Source organism: Mastomys coucha, unplaced genomic scaffold (genome assembly GCF_008632895.1).
Source record: "Mastomys coucha isolate ucsf_1 unplaced genomic scaffold, UCSF_Mcou_1 pScaffold22, whole genome shotgun sequence".
NCBI lineage: Eukaryota > Metazoa > Chordata > Mammalia > Rodentia > Muridae > Mastomys > Mastomys coucha.
In genome coordinates, this window is record NW_022196905.1 from 18,964,737 (window position 1) to 18,988,025 (window position 23,289).

Sequence of the window (23,289 nt, forward strand, 5' to 3'; positions counted from 1 at the left end):
GATTAGAATAAAGTTTGTCTAGCTCTGGGATGGAGAAATTGAGATCGACACAGTGAAGCTGTCGCTGGTAGAAAATGCTCTTTTCTCACCGAGGTTGGAGCTCTGAAAGCATCCACCTTTCTGGAGCTGATTTAAAGGGATTAACAGACAGAAACCGCATAGGAGAAACAGTTAGTGAGGCCCTAAATCTATGCTAACTGACACACAGTAGCTACTTAGAAAAGAAAGTCCAGCTCAAGATCTCGAAGGTAGGCTACCAGAGCACCAATTGACCAGATGTATGCCTGCTGAGTTGGCAGCTTGGCCCAACAGGCACAATGACCTCCCAACAGACACTAACCCTGACTTCTGGGAGCATATGTAAACAACATGCCAATGAGTAAGCTGAGAACATGACCTGACATGGTATGAAGACTGGATCAACTCACAAGAAGTGCACCAACATTTTTAGGAGCCGGAAAAGATCAGTAAAATAAGTACACGAGACAAGCTTTACTGGAATCTTTAAAATAGAATCTGCACAGGCACCAAAGACATGCTTTGGGGAATAGTGTTACAATCTCTATGAAAGAGACATCACAATGTACTATCCCAGGTTAGCTGTGATTAGAGCAACTGGCATATTTTCAGAAAGAGCATTATTGGGTATATTTGGATAGCTGATACAAGATAAATAGTTAAAGATGGGGTACGATTATAATAATTTCCCAAAGAAAAACAAAAAAGCCCAAGAGACTGACTGAAAGTGTTCACAGTGTGCTAGAGTCTTGGCGCAGTAGTCAGCACTGCCTCCCTCACCCTAAATAGAAGACCTTTACAGTAACAGTGTCAGGACATGTGGCTCTGCTTCTCATCTTTGCAATAAGCAAGGAAAGCCTCTAACCAGGAGCATGCAGAAGGTATACAAACAATTTGACAGCTCTTACTTTCATACAGAGTCACGGCCCAGAATTAAAGTTTTCAAAGCTTGGGGAAGTTAGGGAGGTATTCAAAGGTAATAACCACACAGACATCTGACTAAACAGATTTTTTTTTTTTTTTTTTTTTTTTTTTTATAATGTAGAGACATTAAAGTGGGGAAGGGGAAGGCTGGGCGAGCAGAGACCCACACCACTTGCCTTTGGAAAGGCCAGTAAGGAACCTCCAAAGAGCAAAGGGGAGAGGAAAATGATAGTCATAATTTCAAAAAATAAACAGAAATAATTATAAAAAGAACGTCCATGAGATTGGGGCCCCTGGCAACAAAGCCATAGCCCAAGAGGCTGACACATACAGAGTGAGTGGAGTCGTGGGGAACTGTGATTCACCAGCTGCCACTAATATTGAGTGGGAATGGGAGACAGAGAAGTGGAGTTGTTTTGACTTGTTTTGTTGTGATGGTCTTCTGAATGATAACTTTGGTGTCATCCAGGATACTTCTGGGCCTGTGCACATGCCATGTCACCCTAGAGAGGGGGGTTGGCGGGAAGGGGCCTGTGGGATACAGATCTAGGTTTGGCCAATAAAAGCATGCCACACTTTCAGTTCAATTCATGCTGAATTAACTGCATGCAAAAAGATCCATGGTTACCCAGTTTTAAAAGTGTGGCTGATCCGTCACTGAAAGGACAAAAATCAACTCATGATAACAGCCAAACTTTTTAAGAATCACGACTGGCTGAAGCTATACACTGAAAGGCCATCTCACCAGTGTCCCCATCTTATAACTTGATACTTTTTTTTTTCCTACATGGAGGACAAGGTATAATGAAAACAGTAGGGATCGTGATTCTAAAATGCTGTGGGTCAGACAGATCAATAGGAACTTTCAGAGCAGAAGAAACCACACAGGGAGAAGGAAGAACAACAGGTCAGTCCCCATGTGTATAGGGGTATAGAGTACAAGATACGACCGGAAGGAACAAAGCCAGATGTACTCACGTGGCAGCCAAGAGCGTGGCATTAATTCAACCCTGCCTCACCCCGGCTCACTGATGGTTTTTAAGAGGTCATCTGATTTGCCTAAAAGCCCCTTAGTGTGAGTTCTGTGGCAGAGACATCCATCACTCTGAGGGGGCTTGATGCCCAAGGACCTTTGCATTCTTTTACTGCTGGGGGAGGTCTTCCTGCAGAAAATTTACCATTTCATGAAAACCTTTCTGATAGGCCAAATTATTGTTCATATTGGCCTTTGCCCCACTAACTATTTGAATCATTACTTAAAACAAAACAAAACAAAACAAAAAAACAAGTGCTAAGTAAAGCCAACACACCCCAATCATGAATACAATGATTAATTTAGGAAACTGGACATAGTACTACCTGAGGACCCAGCATATACCCAGAAGATGCTTCGACATGCAATAAGGACACATATTCCACTATGTTCATAGCAGCCTTATTTATAATATCCAGAAGCTGGAAACAACACAGATGTCCCTCAACAGAGGAATGGATACAGAAAATGTGGTATATTTACACAATAGAGTACTGCTCAGCTATTAAAAACAATGAATTTATGAAATTCTTAGAGAAATGGATGGATCTGGAGAATATCATCTTGAGTGAGGTAACCCAATCACAAAAGAACACACATGGTATGCACTCACTGATAAGTGGATATTAGTCCAGAAGCTTGGAATACCCAAGATACAATCCATAAACTACAAGAAACTCAAAAAGAAGGAAGACCAAAGTGTGGATACTTCGATCCTTCTTAGAAGGGGGAACAAAATACCCATGGAAGGAGTTACAGAGACAAACTATGGAGCAGAGACTGAAGGAAGGACAATCCAGAGATTGCCATAACTGGGAATCCTTTTCATATACAATCACCAAACCCAGACACCATTGTGGATGCCAGCAAGTGCTGACCAACAGGAGCCTGATATAGCTGTCGCTTGAGAGGCTCTACCAGTCCTGACTAATAGAGGTTCATAGTCATCCATTGGACTGAGCACAGGGTCCCCAATGAAGGAGGAACAACAATATGAACTACCCAGTACCCTCAGAGCTCTGAGGGACTAAACCACCAATCAGAGAGTACACATGGTGGGACTCATGGCTCCAGCTGCATATGTAGCAAAAGATGGCCTAGTTAGTCATCAATGGGAGGAGAGGCCCTTGGTCCTGAAAAGGTTCTATGCCCCAGTGTAGGGGAATGTCAGGGCCAGGAAATGGGAGAGGGTGAGCAGGGTGAGGAGGGAGGGAATAGTTTTTTTTTTTTTTTCTGGAGGGGGAACTGGGAAAGGGGATATCATTTGAGATGTAAATAAAGAAAATATCTAATAAAAAATGAATACAATGATTGATCTATCTGAGTTATAGGTTTGATTAAAGCAATTGGAGAGCTGATGGGAAAGGAGAGATGGCCACTATTTTAGAATTCTCTCTTCAGGTGTAACAAGAGGCTAAAATTCATGATTTGGACATAGTTCAGTGGATCATGGTGAAAATTAATAATGAGCATGAACACCAACTTGTTAAGTAAACTCTTGGTAACCTGTGGTTTGCCACAGGAATATAGGCTGTGTGGTATCTTTACCAGGTAACAAAAGCATGGGAGAAAACAAGCCAGCAAGAGCTTAGTAAGTCAAATGGAAGTAAAATTTCATTTACTTAGAAAACAACACTTCTGGCGAAATTATAGTCACACCAATTTATACTTAACTTGCCTGTTGCCTATGCATCAAGTATGTCTTTGAGAAGTTTCTGTGGTCAAATTAAAGAAACTGTGCCCTTAATCTGAAACTAAAAGTAAATGAGTTCTCAAGTACATTATAATTTTCCCAGCTACCTAGCAAATCTCTAGAATTCCCTCCCAAGGGCATGCATCTTTAATATACAGAGGGGCTTAAGGGAGCATAATAGATGTACCCACTACAGAACCACCACTTGAGGAGAGTAAGTTGCTTCTAGCCTAGGGCTGAAGTAGGCTCATACTTCCAGGCTCCCTATGGGACTTCCTGTCAGTTTCTTATAGGCTGAGTCTTAGCTTCCTGCAACTTGGAGATAAGTACATCCTCTTTCAATGGGTTTTTATAAGGTAAAAATGAGAAAATGCTTAGAATGTTATCTGGGTAATTCCAAGTGCTCAATCAATGTGATTTACTATGATTAACTAGGTAGATACTTTTGTTATTTAATATATATGAGGCTCCTCTTCCCTACACAGATTATGTATGTCTACAGGGTGTATTCCTTGTGTGCACGTTCCAACAAACACATTACAAACAGCATTAAGAAAACATTAAATACATAGTTCAGGTGATGTGAGCCAGAGGAGCTTCAGAGATTCACTGGCCGGAGTTCCTGCTGCTATTGGAGGCACACCATGGTTCAGAAGGCAAGAGCTTTGGCTTGGGCCCCACAGCTGCAGTCAGAAATAGGTGTGGATTTGGTCTTTCAACTCCCACAAGCTTCTTCCCATAGACTGCCTCTTTCTTTAGAAGGCAAACAAAAACATAATCCAAATTCATGAGTAATCTGAAAATTCTGATGAAGAATTCTGAAAGACCAGGAAACTAGCTTCCATCAGAAGGTTAGTGAGGGTGCTCCAAAGTGTGATCTCTGTAGATGACAGTGTAATAAAGCGTCAGTTCCTATCGGTACGCTTTCCCCAGTAAGTGGAGTCAAGTCAGTGAGCATGATCTGCAGTGACCATCAACCTCTAGGACTGATGCTGTAGGTGACATCAATTAGAGTCCATCTTTGGAGTACACCCCAGGGAAGAAGAATCCAAGGGCCTTGAAGACAGGGATGTGTTTCTAAAGTATTGCACATGTTAAGGGGAATCCAGTGAAACTGCTAGGTTTGAACATCTTACAAAAAAAAAAAAAAATGACTCAGTAATATATTCCTCAATTTCCTCTGAAGAAAGCTAACTCACAGGCTAGGAATATGGCTCAGTGGCTTGTCTTGCATGAATAAAGTCCTGGGTTCCATTGCCAGAAACAAAACAAGAAGAAACAAAAACAAAACAAAATAACAACTCAACCTTCCTATGTGAACCCCCCTACTTTCTTCTCAGTCTTAGCAGACAAAGAAGGAAACATTGCTTTGAATTGGGAGATTATTAGACTTAAAGGAGTGCAAAAGTAGTGTGTAATTCTTTCCTAAGTGTGACACACTCTATGATGCTCTAATCATTGTTCAAGATGCTCAAGGCTGAACAGATCTCAGCAGCTGCAGCACGGTTGGTAAGGGGGTCATCCCTTTGCTATGGGCATACGGAGAAAACTTCAGACCAAATCTATTTAGACAAAAAAGGAAAGTAAAGGGGTTTTTCAGGCTGTTTTGCTGTCCCTGCCCCCAACAGTCCTCTCCTTCAGGTAGCCTACAGTACACACTACTCTGCATAATGTTAAGGGCAAGAAAAGGAAGTTCAAGAAACCAAGGCTTTTGGAAGCCTTGGGATCAGAATGGAAAAATGAAAATATTGACTATTCATCATAGCTAACATTTTAGAGGTGGTTTTCAAGGCTAGGGGAAGTTTTTATCTTTATTGTTTTAAATTTGTTATTGACACCCAATAATTGTTCATGTTTATGTGGTACAGTGTGATGTTTGAGATTTCAGTCATGCATATAGTGTGCAACCCTTGAATCTCTATGTGTGGGTGGCAAATCCACCAACTCATACTATTCATTTATAAGAGCAGAAAAAGCAGAGTGTGTGCGTGCCATTGGTTTTTAGAACCTGGGCTCTTTCACTTAACTCAATGCTCTTCTAGTCTATCCATGTTGTCCTAAATGACCAGATTCCAACATTCACAACTAAATAGTACTCTGTTATATACATACCACACTTTTCCCATTTATTCACCGATGGACATCTGGGTTGCTTTCATCTCTAGGCTAATGTTTTGACATTAGGACATCAGAAAGTAGGCCATATTTGGACCAAGAGTGTGGACCACTGAGTACATCTTGTAACATATAAACTCAGAACTCATCTGAGGTCAAAGCAGCAAAGACAAGCAGATGGGATTCCTCCTGCCCTTGGAGCTTCTCCACATTCCTGTTTCTGTGACATTCAAAACAATCCTGCTATAAGGGGTGAGCCCATAGGTGAGATTTTCTAAAAGTAGAAGATCCTACCTTATGTTTATCTCACACTGTTTTCCTGGGTTTGGGGGGATGGCAAGGGAAGCTAAATATGAAGCTTCAACAAGCTAAATAGTATCTCTTCATTTAACAGATTTGCTTAAGAAGCATAAAAGAAAACAAAGTTAAATAACTCTATAGAGTACAAGAAAAAAGCAATGTCTTCCTTCCCACTCCCCCGACCTTAGCACACCAATATTTCTTCTAACATTCAGCTTTGGGGGAAATCCAGGTTAATCTACACTCTAGAATCACTGTAACTGTTCACACAAGCACATAGAATGTGTGCACATGTGTGTGTAGTTTATATTTCACATGGAATCATATTTTGTATCTTTTCCATTCTGATATAGACTTCAGATTTCTTTCCATACCTGCATATTTATGTCTTCCTCCTTTTTAAGAGCTGAGGGTACAGGTTTGTGCACACACCATAGTTTTTAAGTATTAATGACAACACCACAGTGAGCATGTGCTTAAATGTTTTGTCTACTTGTAAGAGTTATTTTTAGGATCAATTCCTTAAACTGAAGTGGCTAGATTGTATATCATGAACAAGGTTTGTTTGCATCTTGAAGAGACACATTCATTACTTTCAACTAGGAAAGTGTAAGTTTGACACCTTTTAAAAGTGGCTATTCATTCACCAGGCACTGGTGGCACATGCCTTTAATCCCAGCACTTGGAAGGCAGAGGCAGTCGGATTTCAGAGTTCGAGGCTAGCCTGGTCTACAGAGTGAGTTCCAGGATAGCCAGGGCTACACAGAGAAACCCTGTCTCAAAAAACAGAAAACAAAACAAAACAAAACAAAACAAAACAAAAAAAGTGGTCATTCATTATTCTTTGCATTGTGGGAAATTTAAGTCTGAAGCCTTACAATGGAAAGAAAGAGCTGACACACAGGAGAAATGTGTGACTTGCTGTAAGCCCATCTCCAGAGGGGCAGGTCATCCAGTGAGCCTGGCAGCCAGGAAGCACCACATATTAGGGGAAGGTCCTGATAGGAGCACCCACCTGGACCAAAATGCAAACTTACAAACAAACCAACAACTCTTCAAAACCTGAGGAGGCAACGTAGCCACGGCACAGATGGCAGGCTGGCCAGTGCCATAGAGTCCAGGCTCCTGGGACTGGGGAACTGCCTGGAGGCTCTAAAACAGGAATACAGACTAAACCTCCAAGTCCAGGAAGCCTGCTTCCAGGTACTGTCCAGATACAGGGCCAGGCAGTACCGGACCTTATACAGTCATGCGTGTGGGAGCAGGGTAGGATCTTTGGATGAGCCACCCTCAGTGCTGCCCACTGGTCAGCCTGGAACCCAACTCCACCTTTCTATTAGCCGGAGTGTTTCACTTTCTAGGTCTGGTGAGATGAGAAAGCTCACACAGCTAGGATTTGCTGTTCTCACGTGGCAAGTGCTCTGACTCTGAACTGGGCTCCGTTTTCATGCTGCTGTGGCCTCCTCTTCCTCCCTTCTCTTTTATCTTTTAAATGCCACCTTTGGCATGTGCTTTGTATGTTTGGTAGACAAATCTATTATAACTGTCTCCAAAAGTACAGTATTTACTTAATCCTTTTCTAATTGCTGCCAGACTTCAACTAACTAATCTCACTTGGGAGGTTTTTATGTTCAAGTTCTCTAAACATGGACACACTGGCTCTGGGCCTTCTCTTTTATGGCAGTCTTGTTAGCTCCCCCGCGTACAGTTAGCACAACTTCTGGACTTACAACTATTACCCAAGGTCTCACCTGAAACTTGGGACATGTCTTGACCCTCATCGACATCCATTGTCTTCAGGTTATCTGAGAAAGAGAAGAGAGAAATAGATTTTACTTTAAAGCAAAAGTACTGAGAGAGAGAGAGAGAGAGAGAGAGAGAGAGAGAGAGAGAGAGAGAGAGAGAGAGAGAGAGAGAGAGAGAAAGCTTATGCTATTTAACAACAAGGCTATCTAGCAAGAATAATGCATTTTCCTCTTCACATACTTGCTGGGGTATCAGCCTAGCACAGACCTTGATCCTTTAAAAAACAGCATTACAAAGATTTATAAAAATATCATTACAAGCACAGGAGGACCAAATTTGTTATTTATTGTTAATTTCCTACTGCATAATAACCCAAAATGCAAACTGACTGCAACAAAATTAAGCAGAAAATTAAATGGCCCTGGGTCATTGTAGGCACAGAATTCATTCTCTTGGCTGATCCATAGTTATGTTCTTTCTAATTTACTGAGCATGCATCGATGAACCTTGAGTCAGCTTGGTGACACGCGTACAATCAGCAATCAAAAAACGAAGCAATTTGCTGAAGAATGTCTCATTTACCCAGGCAGGCTGCATATCTGAACAGGAACGCACTACCTCCATCAATAATGAATACACCTCCAGCCTGGCAGATGGGCAATACATGCTCTGTCCTTGTCCCCCACTCCTCAGCTCTAGCTGCAGACTCCATCACCGCTCTCTCACAGACAGAGATGACAGAACAAGCCAGGAGAGGGCTCAAACCTCTTGCTTTGCAGGCCTGTGGCTGGCTCCTCATCTTGGTTTGAAATGAAAACACTCATAGGAAGAGGCTGTCTTATAGTGGCCATGGTGAGTGTTCCATAGACTGTATACAGACTACCACAAATACCAGGGAGGGACCCAGAGACAGAGGGAGAGAAGTGAATGCAGTGGACTTGGCTGGGCCACACTTCATGGCACTCAGGCACCCTTAAATGTTATGTTATTAGTATGTAGCTCGGTAAGAAATCTATGTCCAGCAGAATACTCTGGTGACTTCATTGAATCTGCTCACCATGGTCTGCTAGACATCCATCGCTGTCAGCAGACTCAGGTTATCTGCTGAATCTAAGTCTGGTCCATTTTTGTTTTTTTTTTCCTGGGTACCACTGTCTCTTTGGTTCAGCTATAGGGATATGGGCTGAGGCTTGCTTTTAAAAGAAACCTGGAAACTGATTGGGGGATTCCAGTTGTTTGGGAAAGTGTATAGGCAGGGGCACATATGTTCATAGTTTTATGTAACACACAATAATATGTAAGACATGGTATATGTACATGTAGTTTTATATTAATATATGAAAGTATTGTTTATTTTATATATGTATACGTACATATCATATAGCTATATAAGCAATTTTGTGATGTTATCTATATAATTAAAACTTTATATATCTTTTTATCATTAGTATATTTTGTGATATATGTGGATGAAGTATTTTTTTTCAAGAATATTAGTCATGAGGTAGACATAAGTAGCAGTCCTGCTTTCAGGATAGAGAAGGGTTTCATCGATTTCTGAAAGGTGCTTCACTTGTCTTGCTTGTGAGGATTTCCAAGGCTGATTATGGAACTTAGGAGAGCAGCCAGGACCACAGGGAGACAAAAGCCCTGTAACAGTACACATATGCTTAGACCCCAAAGGAAGGTCCAACAACCACTGAAATGAGACACATCAGCCCCAGAGAAGATAGCCAAGCAGTACAAGAGTAGCCAGAGCTCTGTGTCCAGAGTCCCATAGCCTTTCAGTGCAAAATGAAGCTGTCAAAACAGGAATAAAGAAAGACTTAGAGGAGGGGCCCACGTGGTGGGCTGGGCTGCACAAGTCAAAGCTGAGACCTTATTCCTGTGGCTTTCTGGCTGTAAACTCATTGATTTTTGAAGCTTTGAGATGCTCTAATGTTGGTTGGTTAGTAACTTCAACACAAAATGTTGGGAATGAACTTATTTTGGCATGAATGAATTTTCTTTCTTCCTTCCTTTCTTTCCTTCTTTCTCTTTTTTTTTGGTGGGGGCAGGGTGTAAGGAACTCATGTAGGTTCCACCACTTCGGACCAATCAACTTTTTTCTCTGTGTGTTCCTATGCTTTTCATAAGACACTAAACACATTCCAGAGGTACTGCTAAAATGTTTAACTTAACTCCTATACAGTGCCATTATTGTATTTTAACAGTTATGCATTAAAGGCTTGATTTAGTAGATGATAGCCCAGTGATAGCTCAGAAAATATACCCAAGCTACTTCCAAGTCAAGTAAAAACAAATGTTTTATCAGGCCCATGAGTATGAGTGCCTGCCCTTCTCCAAAAAGCCATCTCATAGAGAAAGAAGCCAGCTATCATGCATCTGGGGGACAGACAAGCGAGGCCACCGACAGTGCTTGGAGCAAGTCTCTGTGGGCACTGTGGTAATACAGGTGCATGTCAGGATCCCAGTAGCTCACCTCTGCATATGGCTGCTCTGTGGAGTCACTTAACGACAGACTTCCTGCCAGCCAGGGCACATGGACCCTTGTGACACAGTCTACCTCACTTAGATCTGCATGCTCATTTTCAACCCCATCCTCTCTGGACTTGTGACTAGTACGGTTGCCAGCAGGGTCTCATCAACAACAGTTTTAGATAATTGATAATTTTTAAGCTAAGGGCTGGAGTCAGTCTATACTGTGTCCTATGAATTCTGCAGAGACTTCTTAAGCCCCTTAAACGTCCCCAAACTGAGATCTGCATCTTTTTGGGTCAAGACTAAAGAAGTAACCTACTAATGCAGAGTGAGAGAGAAATGCATTTGTCCTCTTTCAAGGCAAAGTTTACAAAGGGTATCCCTAAGTGTCCCGAAGGAGTCTAACCCATCCTGGGTACTATGCTGACCACCAGGTACTGCTTACAAAACACCTACAAAGGATCTCTTCTGCCATGTGGAAGCAATGCAGGGAATCTGAGGGGGAAGGGTGGGATTTAAAGGGCCAGAGAGATGTCTCAAAAGATAATGGTGATGCCCTCAAGTTTTGGCAACCAGAGTTTGATCCCTAGGAGCCACGTGGTAGAAGAAGAGAATTGATTCTCTTCCTTTGACCTCCACACACACACACACACACACACACACACACACACACAAAGACATGCTAGCACACACTGTTCACCCCCACATGTGTGTTTGTATGAGGGGGGGAGGGAGATGAATACATTTTAAAAACTTAAAAAAAAAAGTTTGAGCTCAATTATGTTACTGGTCTCAGCTTTAAATAAAACAAGGAGATTTCATTCACTAAAAGGAGTTAATCACCAAAGCAAACCATTAGCATCCTCAGGTCTGGGCAAGGGTGTCTGAAGGAATAAGCCTGTCATGGAAACATGCTGTGGTGGTCCACTTTGCATGAGAAGAGCAAGCAGTCTCAGATAAGAGACAACCCACCAGAGAACATGCCACAGTGTCAGTAAACTAGCTCTCACCTGGGCAGTTCTTCTAAACATGAATGCTTTTATTGTTTCTTTGGAGCAGGCAGTTCTGAATCTTGCACAAGGGGAAATAGATGCAGAGATAAGTGCAGTCCAGCATGACAGAGGCTGCCCAAGGCTGGCTCTTTAGGACAGTGAGCAGTGAGGCCTTCCGTATAACCCCACCATCCCTCAGGATCTCTTTGCATTTCCTGTCTTCTTCATCTAACTCTCTTCTCTTCTCAATTTCTGTGTCTCCCTCTCTCCCCTCCTGTCCCTCTTCCTTCCTGACTGTTTCTATTTTCTTCTGATTAAACAGGGACAAACAGGTTTTGTTTCCTTGATTCAGACAGAAAGATGCAACACATCACCAACATTAGAGAAGAGGCACGAAACACAGGAGGATGGGTGCCAGGTTTCAGACTGCATAGGGAGGACCCCACTGCTCTGGCAACTGGCCAGAAAGCACAGATTCAAAACTTCTACACACCATGGGAGCCTTCCTGGGAGGCCAGAAGCCTTTCCTCTTGCTACGCAGAGGTCACTGCCACCAGGCTGGAACCTGGCTAGCTCCCGGGAGAAGCATCCAACAGCCCTGGGCAGTTGCTGTCTCCAGGTAAGCCGCCAGGCCAGGCCTTCCTTAGTGCTGGCCCATTTCTAACTTGCAAGGCCCAGAACCTCAACAAGTCCTCAGAAGTGCTGGTAGATCTTTCTTCAACAAGTACCCCTTCTCTCCCTGTGGTGCTTTATGTCATAACCCAGTACCTTTTCCAGAATTTTCACAAGCTCAGTACAGAATTATTAAATCAAAGTGAAAAAAACTAGAGGCCGGTCAGAAACCACAAACATCTTTCTTTCCAAGTTACCCAAATGGTATGGCTATCAGGAGAACGGCTAAGCACATGGCATGTAAAGCTTGCTGTAGGCAGGAATGGCGGTCAGTAGATGTTCATCTGTTACCTGGCCTGTACTGTACTTCCACAAGCTTTGAAAAATGTCCTGAGATTTAAAAACTGTATACCAACTTTTGTATTTATTTCCAAGGCAAAAGCCTTTCCCTCTCCCAAGACTTCTTGGTTATCTCTCACTCAACAAGGACCCTTGAGAACCTTGTCTACAGCAAGAAAAGGAAGAGCACAGGTCCCTCTGAGGCAGCCCCATTACATATGAGGTGTTTGAGAGCTAAATTGTTAATAAGCTTCCTGACACTGTGAATACCCTGCCTTGCCCAACGCTTTCTTGGGCAGCCTGGCTCAGAGTCCAGTACACAGCGGGCATCCAATGCTGATTTGTCAGTGGAATCTGCTCTATCATTCCCATTTTGCAGAAGAGAAGAGCGAGGCTGTGAGCAGAGTCACGAAGCAAGAGTTGCCTGCCCAAGGCTACAGTCAACAAGCAGCAGAGCTGAGCTCAGAACTCCCAGTCATCTGATAATAGTATCTGTCTTTCCTGCCTGCTCTAAGAGCTCCATGTACATACCACAGTGGAGACAAGACCCAAATGTCTGACAGACAGTGGAAGGTGCCCCTCATATTTGGCTAAAATATAAACCCACTCTTTGCAATAGCCTGAAACCTAGACAAACATCTTCCTAATAGAACTTGTACAGCAACTCCATTCTGGTCATACGGTTACACACATGTGCTCGGTGGCTTTCTTTCTCACTGGTAAAGCTGTCCCAGGGAGACTGAGACTAGCCACTTAATACTCAAAGTCCTTCTCTCAAGGCAGGAAGTAAGTGTGTCTGTGGAGGGCAGGGTCGAGTCCAGGACTATCACCTATTAAACATGCCTAGGTCACAAACCTTTTGAATAAAACACATTATTCTGTGAGAGTCATGTCTTTTCATCTGTACACTGAAGATTCCCCCTTTTTTTTTTTTAAATTTATCACATCACTGTGAATTACGCTGTATTTTTCAAAAGGGTTGCTTCAAGAGAAAGGGCAGCAATATGCAGCGCCTTTGTATCTAGTCAGAGACCTTCTAGGTTTGCGTAACAATTTGACAAAACAGGTTGGGAGAACATAAAAACTTCTGAGTGCTCCTATTTCATCTCTGATTCTTTTCATTTCTTCAAAAATTAGCTGCCAATCTACGCATTTTCATGATTATTTCCCAGAGCTTTGCTGGTGCAACTAACAATGAGAAACAAGATTTAAACAGGAGCATAGGAATCCAATTTAGCGTTCACCACGCCCCTCCTCCCACTGTCAGCTAAGCCGCACAAGGCTCCAGCAGTTTGTTCTGTGAACCTTCGTCTCCAGGGCAAATCACTCAGATGTGCAGCCCTGGCTTCACATTTTTCCCTCTGTGGGCAGAAACTGATATGCAAAAGAAGCTGGGTCAAAGGGAAATGAGGAAGTCTGTTAAAAATACAGCCAAGGGGCTACAGGAATACCTCAGTCAGTAAGTGCTTGCCAGGCAAACTTGAGGACCTGAGTTTAATCCTAGGAACCCTCATAGAAAGCCTAGCAAGGCAATTGTAATTCCAGTGCTGGGAGGTGGGGACAAAAGATCTGTGAGGCTAGATTGGCAGCCAGTTGAGCCAGTCAGGGGCAGACTCTGGCCTGGAACTATAAGGGAGAGATTGAGGGAGATTCTCCATTTTGACCTCTGGCCTCTACACATACACATGCACACTGTCACACACAGGTGTACATACGCATGAACATAAACACACACACACACAGGGGGGAGAGAGAGACAGAGACAGAGAGAGAGAGAGAGAGAGAGAGAGAGAGAGAGAGAGAGAGAGAGAGACAGAGAGAGAGACAGAGAGAGAGAGAGAAACAAAATAAGGATTGCTTCCTAATTAGAAGGCATGATTGAGTACCTGTTCTGTGACATGTAAAGGAAAATGGTAGAACCAGGCACTGTAGCTCACCCTTATAATCCCAGGCTAGCATCCCAGGCTATGTATGTGTTCATGAGTTTCAGGCTAGCCTGGGCATCAGGGCGAATCCCTAGGATAGAGTAAAAATAGAAAAGATGATGGATTTTATACAAGAAAGACAATGGGATTGAAGGCAAGAGGGTCACACGTGTGCTGACATGAGTCAGTGGTGCCTTGACTCTTCCTCCCTCAGGTAAGCCATGTCCACACAACAAAGCTGTGTTTCCTCTCTAAGCTCCACACTGGCCACCCACTCACAGCCAGTGAGGAGAGGCATGCAGTTGCAATGGACATGCTTTCTGATTTGGACCATCAACACTGGCCACTTCCTAAGTAGCTTCCTAAATGTAAGTGGCTCTTCACACTTCATCACTTAAGGGGAGAAAAGTCCAAGCTGAGAAGCACGGTCTTCTGCCCTCTTACTGTGGAAGACCATTACGCATGGCCCAGAGTAGAGTGATGGGAGACACAGCACAAGTGAGATCTCCATCTTTCAAACACAGCAACAGCGTCCACAAGTGAGCCACACAGATAATTCCCGAAGTGCCGAGACTTTGTAATTGTCAGCAAGAGACGGCAGAACCCGGTTCTCCCAAGTTCCCATTAGTTCTAGTTTAAAAGTACAAACTTACAACTTTTTTTTTTTTAAATTAGTAAGAGAATGTGGTGTCACAAAAAATACAACATCTCGTTGTGACTTTTAGCAGTGAAATTATGTAGACATACAAGTAAATTCCATCAAGTAGATACTTGAAAACACAACCTTAAAGCTGTCCGTAATAGTGGGGAAACCACTTGTACATCCATAACATTAGGAAAGTGCACCTCTGATGCGTGTGTTTCTACAATGCTATTCTACTTTAGCTAAACGGGCTTGGGTCAGTTTGGGTCAGTTTGTTTGCCAAAGGCTTTATTTTGTTTGGGTCTAAACAAAATAAAGTTAAGCCACGCAGAGCTTCATTGTTTGGAAGTCCTTACATGCAAGCTGACCCAATGTAAGTAAGAAGGTGCTCTGACTTGACTGTTCACTGTGATAGTAAGAAGGACTTCCTAGGTCCCAGCATACATTGCTTTTCATGTTACTTATTGTCTCATTGAGATAGGATACTGCTCATGCTCCAGGTCAGCACCATCACTGAGCACCTGACACCGACACACACTGGCCTTTTATTTTTATTTTTTAAATATAAAAGGTCACTTTAGCATACCCCAGCCTTATTAAGGAGCATCTAGTCTTTGCTCCAGAGAGGACCATGAATTACTCATGGCCTGCTCATTGTCACTCTGCTGTCACTCAGGGCACGCCCCATGGACTCTGTGGCCATTTTCCCAAAAGTACTGAAACTGATGGTGTTATTGACAGCACCTATAAAAATCAACCATCGTCACTTCAAATGAAATAACTTTTTAATAAACACTATTAAAATATTAACTTGTAATATGCTCTTTTTTCAAAACTACGTTCACAGTATCATAATTTAGGTTCGAAAATTGATTTCCCTAAATCACATCATGGTCTTTTAAGGGCTTCAGTACTTTGGAAAGTTATTCTTGCTCACCCAACTTCTACTGGAATAAGCAAGACGACTGTAGTGTCAACAGAAGGGAAATCAGCTATATGATAACAACTATGGACAATAAACTGAACAATGACCAAAAAATGCCACTTGACTATATGCATTGGTCCTCCAGTTAGATCCTAAGGAACATCTACATTTCTATGATATGGCTCAGTAGCAGAGTCCCCTGCCCAGATCAGGGAGCATCCTCAAGACAGTCATGCCCACACCACACATCATGAACAAGATCGAGGCTCATGTATAACATGCGTCCACCGAACCCAGGCTATCTGGATGGTTTGATAATTCTTCACCTTCAGCCTACAAGGTCCTCATGCAAACCCAGGAGACAAGGGTCATCAGCTGAACCTCATGGAACCTCACAACTTCCTCATTTGTACAGTTACAAAAATCGGCATGTCTATTTATAATAGGGCAGAAACTGCTCTTTAGAAAGCCAAACACGGCCTGCTCGGGCTGTTCTGCAGTCCCCTAACAGACAGCAACAACGAGTTTTCAACGCTCCAAGTCTTTTTCAGGAAAGTTCATTCCCTTGACAAAAGTCCTGGATGCTCTTAATTCAAGTGAAAAATCCTTTAAATTTGATCAAACATATATAACTACGTGATAAAGCACCAACACATTTTTGGTGGAGAAGAACTCAAACTTTCCAAACTGTGTTTTAAAAGTAACTGCCAACCTTGGCGTTAAGGGCCTGAGATACTTACTTAGCCGCTGGCTTTCATTTGATGAATTGAGAGACACAGTTTACCTGTTTTTATGACAGGTCTCTGACTATCACTTTAGTTTTCTACTCTACCCAAAACTCAGCACAAACAAGGGAGAGAAAAGGTCACTTTTTTTTTTCAGGCTAAAAGTGGGGCTCGCGCTAGGGGGTCGATGGCTTTCTCTAGTTTCCATTAAGAGCACTGGGGCACTTTTTAGAGTGTCTCACATAAGCTTACAAAAGGTCAACTCCTCATTTCCATGTCTCTTAAAGATGATAAATTAAACATTTTTTCCCCCATTAGGTCAAAGGAACAGTCTTGTGGAATTTTATTTGCTCCAAATTTACCAGTGAAAGTGTGATACAACAGAAAATTATCTAAACCTGCTAAGTTGGTCCTTACGGAATGCCTAGCTCTGGCAAAAGATTATTCCAAATCACATTGTTCATCTTCTAACTGTTTGAGCATAACAGAAAATGTCATAAAGTGTAAATCAGCGTGGAATCTCAAAAACACAGTGCACGCGCGCACGCACACACACACACACACTCTTCATATATACAAGGAGTTTAAAGAACACTCTTCATTAATTGGTTATTTCAATAATTTAGCCAAAATGCCACATACTGCAGAAAGAAAGAGAAGGGAAGAGACTGTGAGAAAGTAAGGAAGACAGCCTATAGCTTGAGAGACAGGGCAAGATTTCTCATCAGATTCTGTAGTCCATTATACCTAACCCTCCACCCATCATCTTAAACTTTGCTTTTGAAAATGGCGGCAAGTGTCATATTTGCTCCTGAGGTGAGTTGCTTTCAAAAAAAAAAAATTCGAATGGCTGCACACTCGATTGAGAGAAGATGAAGAAAGCTCTTTTGCTCTAATTAGGGCTCATTTTAAGCAATTCATTAAGCCATGGCCCCGTGCCACAAGCCATCAGGAGGTAGGGCATGGGTCTAACTTGAGAGCAGAACACACAGATGGAGCCTAATGATGCTCTCCATCACCCCAAGACAGGGAGCTGGGCAGGGGTGGCAGGGAGGCACTCTGGATGATGGGTGCTCATCAAAACTCCCAGCAGGAGATGGAAGGAACACAGGCTAACTCAAGCCAAGCAAGCACAACAAGAGAAGCCAAGCCATGTGACACTCACCAACAGGCTTGTGCCTCCCCAAGACCAAACGAGAGCTGTCTCTCTCTGCCACACAAATCCAGACTTGGTCCGGGTCCCCTCTGAGTAGCCACTTGGGAAGGACCCTGGTCCCTGGATGAGCCTCAGATCCCGCTTCCTCTTCCTCCAACGTCCCAGTCCAGCCTTCACACACCACTGGGGTTCAGAGAAAGGTAGACCCAGTCGCCAAGTATGCAAAGAAGGAGGGAAGCGAGTTTTCTCTCAGGGAAGCACACACACAGGAAGGGAGCCTATGCTTCCTGTCTTAACCAAAACGAGTTCAGAAATCATTCGGATGTCTGATTTGTCAGACGCGGGGTGGGAAGGGGTGTTCTTTTTGTCAACGGGAATTATGACTTCCCCCTGGCAAGACTTGGTCATGGGAGAAAAGCAGCCCTGCTAGGCCTACAGAAAGGACCAATGGCCCCTATGCCTGACACTTGGGCTTTTTCACTCCTTTTTTTTTTCTTTAAAAAAATAAAAACAAAAACAAAAACAAACCCCAAACATTTATCATCAGCTGGTTGGCTGAAGACACCTTGGCATCCACTTATTTGTTACAGTCTAACATGAAAACGGGAAAATGCCAGTGAAAATAATTTGCCAGTTGTCTTTAGATTGTGCCTCAGCCAGCTGTGTCCCTTTGAGACTTTCCCATGAAGAACTAGAAAGATAGCCCTCAAACCAGGACAGATACCATTTCTCCTTTTAGAAATATTTTGTAAATCATATTTTTGTTGGCTGATAGAGTTCACTTATAACATGTAGTAATACTGTGTGTAAGAATGCTTACAAATGTCTTAAAATAATTGTTATATTATCATCCAGCTGCTAAGGGCTATCTCAAACAAACACTATTGAAGAGAGAGTACTGAAATTCTAAGAACAGAAGCATATATTCCAGCGATGGGACAAAGTACCCCGAGGTTTAAGGCCATTTATTAAATTAACAGGAATGTGAGGAAGCAGTGGTTTATATGAAGAACCAGTGTGAGCATTTCGTCAGCACCACAGCGATCCATCCTAAAACCTAGATTTTTTTTTAAAAGTGTCCTTTTTAAAAAAAAAAAAAAAAAAGCAAAAACCAAGCTCTCTCTCAAGATGTGAAATGATTTCTGTTTTTCTCCCTGTATCCCCAGGAGAGATCACTCGTTGCAGTCACAGGTCGTGTGTTTTCCTGTGAAATGTAAGGACTAGATAGCAAATCTACGAAATGAAGTAAGCTGAGAGAGCTCCAGGAGAGAAAGCGGCCCTGTTCACAGGTTTCTAGGCAGAGATGGAGCTACAGCTGAAAGGAGGAACCACGGTGTCCCAAGACATTTGTCTGTCTGAAAAACAGGCATCAGCGGCTACTGGTTCCCAAGGAGCGCAGAGGCTCCTGGTGTGCCTTTGGAGGCTGGAATCACATCCCATTTTCCTTAGAACCCGGCAAATACCACTTATTTTATAGAGAGACTGTTTTGAAATGTCAAATGTTTCAGGGGACAACATGCTAGTGTTGATGAATCTTGGCTAACTGCAGTAACAGTACATGAATGTGCAAAATTTGGTAACCACTCAAAATTACCTAATATTATAAAACTAACATTATCTACGTCCCATTATGCCATTACAGAGAAACTATTTTATTTTATATATTTTTTTAAAAAAGTAAAAAGTAAATAAGATAAAGAAAATTAGTCCCCCATCTTAGGTGTATTTAACGTTAAAACTTCTCTCATTGCTGCTTTCAAGCCTCTCTTACAACACACAATGCGTGTGATCTGTGCATGTGCAAGCAGGTGTGTGCACATATGTACACATGTAGTTTATTTCCTGCATATATTAATATATATAATCCAGACCAATCTATCTATCTATCTATCTATCTATCTATCTATCTATCTATCTATCTATGAGCCTGTCGGATTTCAGAAGTTCTGACATTCTTCTAAACAATGTGCTGTTATAAAAACTAATATGAAACACAGAAATTCAAATCAAGGGAAAAAACTTCCTCAAACTAAAAAAACATCATTCTTACCTTTAGCCTCTAGTGAGGCAAAGAGAATGAATGCCAGGGGCCTATGGTTTTTCTGGGCTTTACAACTTTGGGGCAATAAATTAACTGTGATCTTAAATTTTCAACAATGGTAATACTACAAGAACAACCACCATTTGCTTTCTCTTTAGGAGATAGTACACAAACTTCTCAAGAGCCAAACTGCACACTCGTTCACACTTTTCTTAGCAGCCCCTGTCTGCTTGTGAGGTCACCATGGTGGGCTATTATTGTGGTGATGCCTTCTAAATGTGTGGAGAAATTTGGGGTTTGGCCCTTCAATTAAACCACCAATGAATTAAACAAACAAGTTCTTTGGAGTTTCTTAACTCTAGGTTTCAATGATCACCATGAACAACAACAACAACAAAAAATCCCAAAGCCATCAGACTTAAAACATTTTGGCCATCAGCTCTAGTGCATTGTATGTCTGGGAAGAATATTTTATTCTGCGATAAAAAAGGAACAGCCATGTATGTGTGTGGGGAAAGTTGAAATTGTTCATGTTTTATCAAAGTGCATAGTGAGTGAAGTGCCCCACTGTCATTTACAAGGATGTGGCTACATTATGTCCTCCACATGTGCTGTGTATTATAGGGTGCTGATCCAGGTGAGCAGATGAATCTTTTGTCAAGGATATCTGTCCCCGTTTACATTTTGAGTCATATACCCAGTAATCTGATTTGTCACTGAAACAATTTGGACACGTACTAACATACTATGAATAATGTTTAAATTGTTACTTTGAAAATCATAAAAAAGAATGAATTCAATCTCATAGAACAAATGTCTTCAAACAAAGAAACTGACGCAGGCTCTGGGATTTTCTTACTGACTTCACCCCCCTCTAAACTCATAACCCAAACGAGCCAATCATTAAAAGCATTTCAATGTCTATGAAAAAATATTATGTATATGTATATTATACATTTTCAACGTTTTAAAAATTCTTCTACAGGTAGGATGGACTAGTAAAGGGCTATTTCCCTAACCACTTTGGTTCTGTACATTTAAAACAAGGCAGCACAAAGATAAAATAGGTTGTCTGCAGGAGGGAGAGAAATTACGCGTAGGTTACTTGAGCAAAACCGCACGTTAAAATTCACTCTGGGTGGGCTCCTTCCCGAAAGAAAATAGAAAATGTTTCTGTCTCAGACCTTTTGAATTGATATCCCTTTGGGTCACCAGATGCCACATCCTGCACTCCCAAATTAGAAGGAAATCAAAAGCTCATAAGATTTCTTGGGAACCACCAATGATGCTTGGCAACTTTAAAAAGCAAATCACAAATGATTTGCAAGCGTCCTGATGCCTATTTGATAACAGGGTCTCCCTGCGATAGTTTCAGGACCTGGGATCAGACAGTGCGATGAGAAAATGTGTTTCAATACTCTGATCATTTCTGTTTTGCACAAAGCAAACTCAGACAGGATCTTATCAGGAAAGCAAATAGCTCTCGCATCAAAAAGAAGGAAAGTCTTTAGTCATGACTTTGAAAACGCTGGCTAGGTATGTCGATATAAGCCTAAACATAAAAGCAGGACATGCTCTTCGTGGGACCCCGGGCTACTCAGAAGTGCCTCAACTGGCCTGGTCTCGCACCTGCAGCCCCAGCCTAAAAAGGCAGAGGCTTTGACCTAAGTCAAAGCTCTCACAATCCTCAGAAAGAAAAAGATAGACGTGAGCGACTCCGACACTATGGATTTCGAGTGACTTGTCTTTCTTTCCTACTCCTAATTGAAAAAAATCCCCAAATCCACCCGTTATCCCACGTTTTCCTACTGAAATTTAATTCGAAAACACTCACGTGGATTTGTGCACCGCGCTTTGGGGGCCAAGAATGATCCTGGGGGGCACGAAGAGCAGCCGGGAATCTGGGGGCTCCTGCACCCCGCGGGACCTACCCGGTCTCCGCCAGCTGCGGCCGAGCGTCCCGGGATGGACTGCACTACGCCGGGCTGCCGCTGTCGCCGGCCCGGGCGCGGCCGCGCAGGCACTTGTTAGAGTGCCCTGCTAAGTTGGCCGCGGAGCAATTCCCAGCTTTCTTTCACAATGACTTCCTCAAGTTGCTCACTCGCATTGTTCCCCATTTCTCGCCACACTCCCCGCCCCCCGCGGGCTCCGACCCGGCTCCGAGCCCGGGGCCGCTCGGCCGTCCCGCACGACAGCGCCGCCCCGCTGCCGGCGCACCTGGCCCGGGCTCACCGCGCCGCCACCTGCGGCCGCCCGGAGCGCGCGCCCCTCGTCCCGCACCGTGCAAACTTTGGGCTAGCGCTCACGACCCGCCTCCCGCTTGGCTTGTCCCACAGCCCACCCGGCCCGCGCGCACGCCACGCGGCTTCGGGGACCCCGGCGGGGACTCTGAGCCGGCCAGAGGGAGGCACCGTCCCGTCCCGCGCCCGCCCTCGGGTCCCGCTTGCAGACGGCAACTCCCGCGCACACAAAGTTTGCAGCCGCGCGGGGCTCGGGCCCGGCCGCCGAGGGTCGCCGGGCGGCGGCGGGCACCGGCCGTACCTGCTGGCGCCGCCGGCGGCTGCAGCCCGCTCGCCCGCGCCGGGCCCGCTCGGCGCGCCGCCGCCACCCCCGCGCGCAGCGCGCCCGGGCCCTCCCCTCGGCTCCAAGCTTCCTCATTCCAGCGCAGCATCGCGCCGCTGCCCCGCGCGGGATGCGGCGGCCCGCGCTTTGCCCGCGGGCTGGTCCGGTTCAGCCGCGCCACCGCGGGACCCGCGTTCGACCCGCAGGGGTGCGGCACCTGCGGGACCCGCGGGGAGGGGGAGGGGCCTCCCGGCCGCAGCGCCACGCGCGGGACAGCTGGGCGGTCGTGACATTGGCTCACTCGCCCAGTCGGGGAACGCGGGACACTGTAAGGCACTTTCCCCGGTGTCTAAGAGCAACAGCTGTGTGTGTACAGCCGGAGTCCCTGGGAACTGGCACCCCTGGGCTCCCGCGTTCAGGCTCAGACCCCAAGGTACTGATGCCCACCCTGGGGGGGTGGGAAAAGTTGATCCTGTGCGAGTGAGGAGAAGGTGCAGTTCATTTTCCCAGACAACCAATGGAATACCTCTCGCGTCTCTTCCCTCCCACCTGCTCACAGCAGAAGTTAGGATGGCGCCTTCCATCCCGGCCTGTGTGCACACGCCGGCGGCGTGGAAGGGGTCTGTGGTCAGAGGTGGGAGCAAGGCAATCCTACACCACGCTCCTCGGCGCTGCAGACCTCTCTCCCTGGCGTATCAGGCAGGGAGTGCCTGCGTAGAGACAGGACTGCAGCCTCTGACGGTGCTCATACTCTATGAAGAGCCCATCATCGTTCTGATTAGCTGGGCCACACCCAGAGGGGGCCAGACAGGCGTTAACACTGAGCACAGAGGGAGAATCTTGAATTCCAGACACACAGCAGTGTCCCTGCCTGGGTGGGGGTGGGGGTGGCCTTGCCTCAATACTTTTCAAAACCACTCAGTAAAGCACAAAATAAAACTCTGGAGTACCCTTGAGAGGAGGGCAGGCAGTTACAGTAGCTGGGAGGAAGGCTCTGGGCCTCTAAGGGATAGGTTGACAGGTGGAAAGGAAGACGCAGGCTTCCCAGGTGGCAAGAGG

At 44.3% G+C, this 23,289-nt stretch overlaps 1 protein-coding gene across 15 annotated transcripts in view; it reads right to left on the reverse strand.

The window, feature by feature from the left end:
* Window positions 1–22,988, reverse strand: part of Ikzf1 (IKAROS family zinc finger 1) — a 91,159-nt gene extending 68,171 nt beyond the window's left edge. For 3 of the 15 annotated variants that reach the window (XM_031338318.1, XM_031338311.1, XM_031338307.1), the window contains exons 1-2: window positions 22,210–22,284; window positions 7,835–7,888 (exon numbers count right to left, since the gene is read on the reverse strand). In XM_031338318.1, coding sequence (XP_031194178.1) covers window positions 7,835–7,874 — 40 coding nt within the window. In that variant the 5' untranslated portion in view covers window positions 7,875–7,888; window positions 22,210–22,284. The other 12 variants (XM_031338315.1, XM_031338314.1, XM_031338310.1 and 9 more) reach the window with 12 other exon arrangements.
* Window positions 22,989–23,289: the final 301 nt, after the last annotated feature.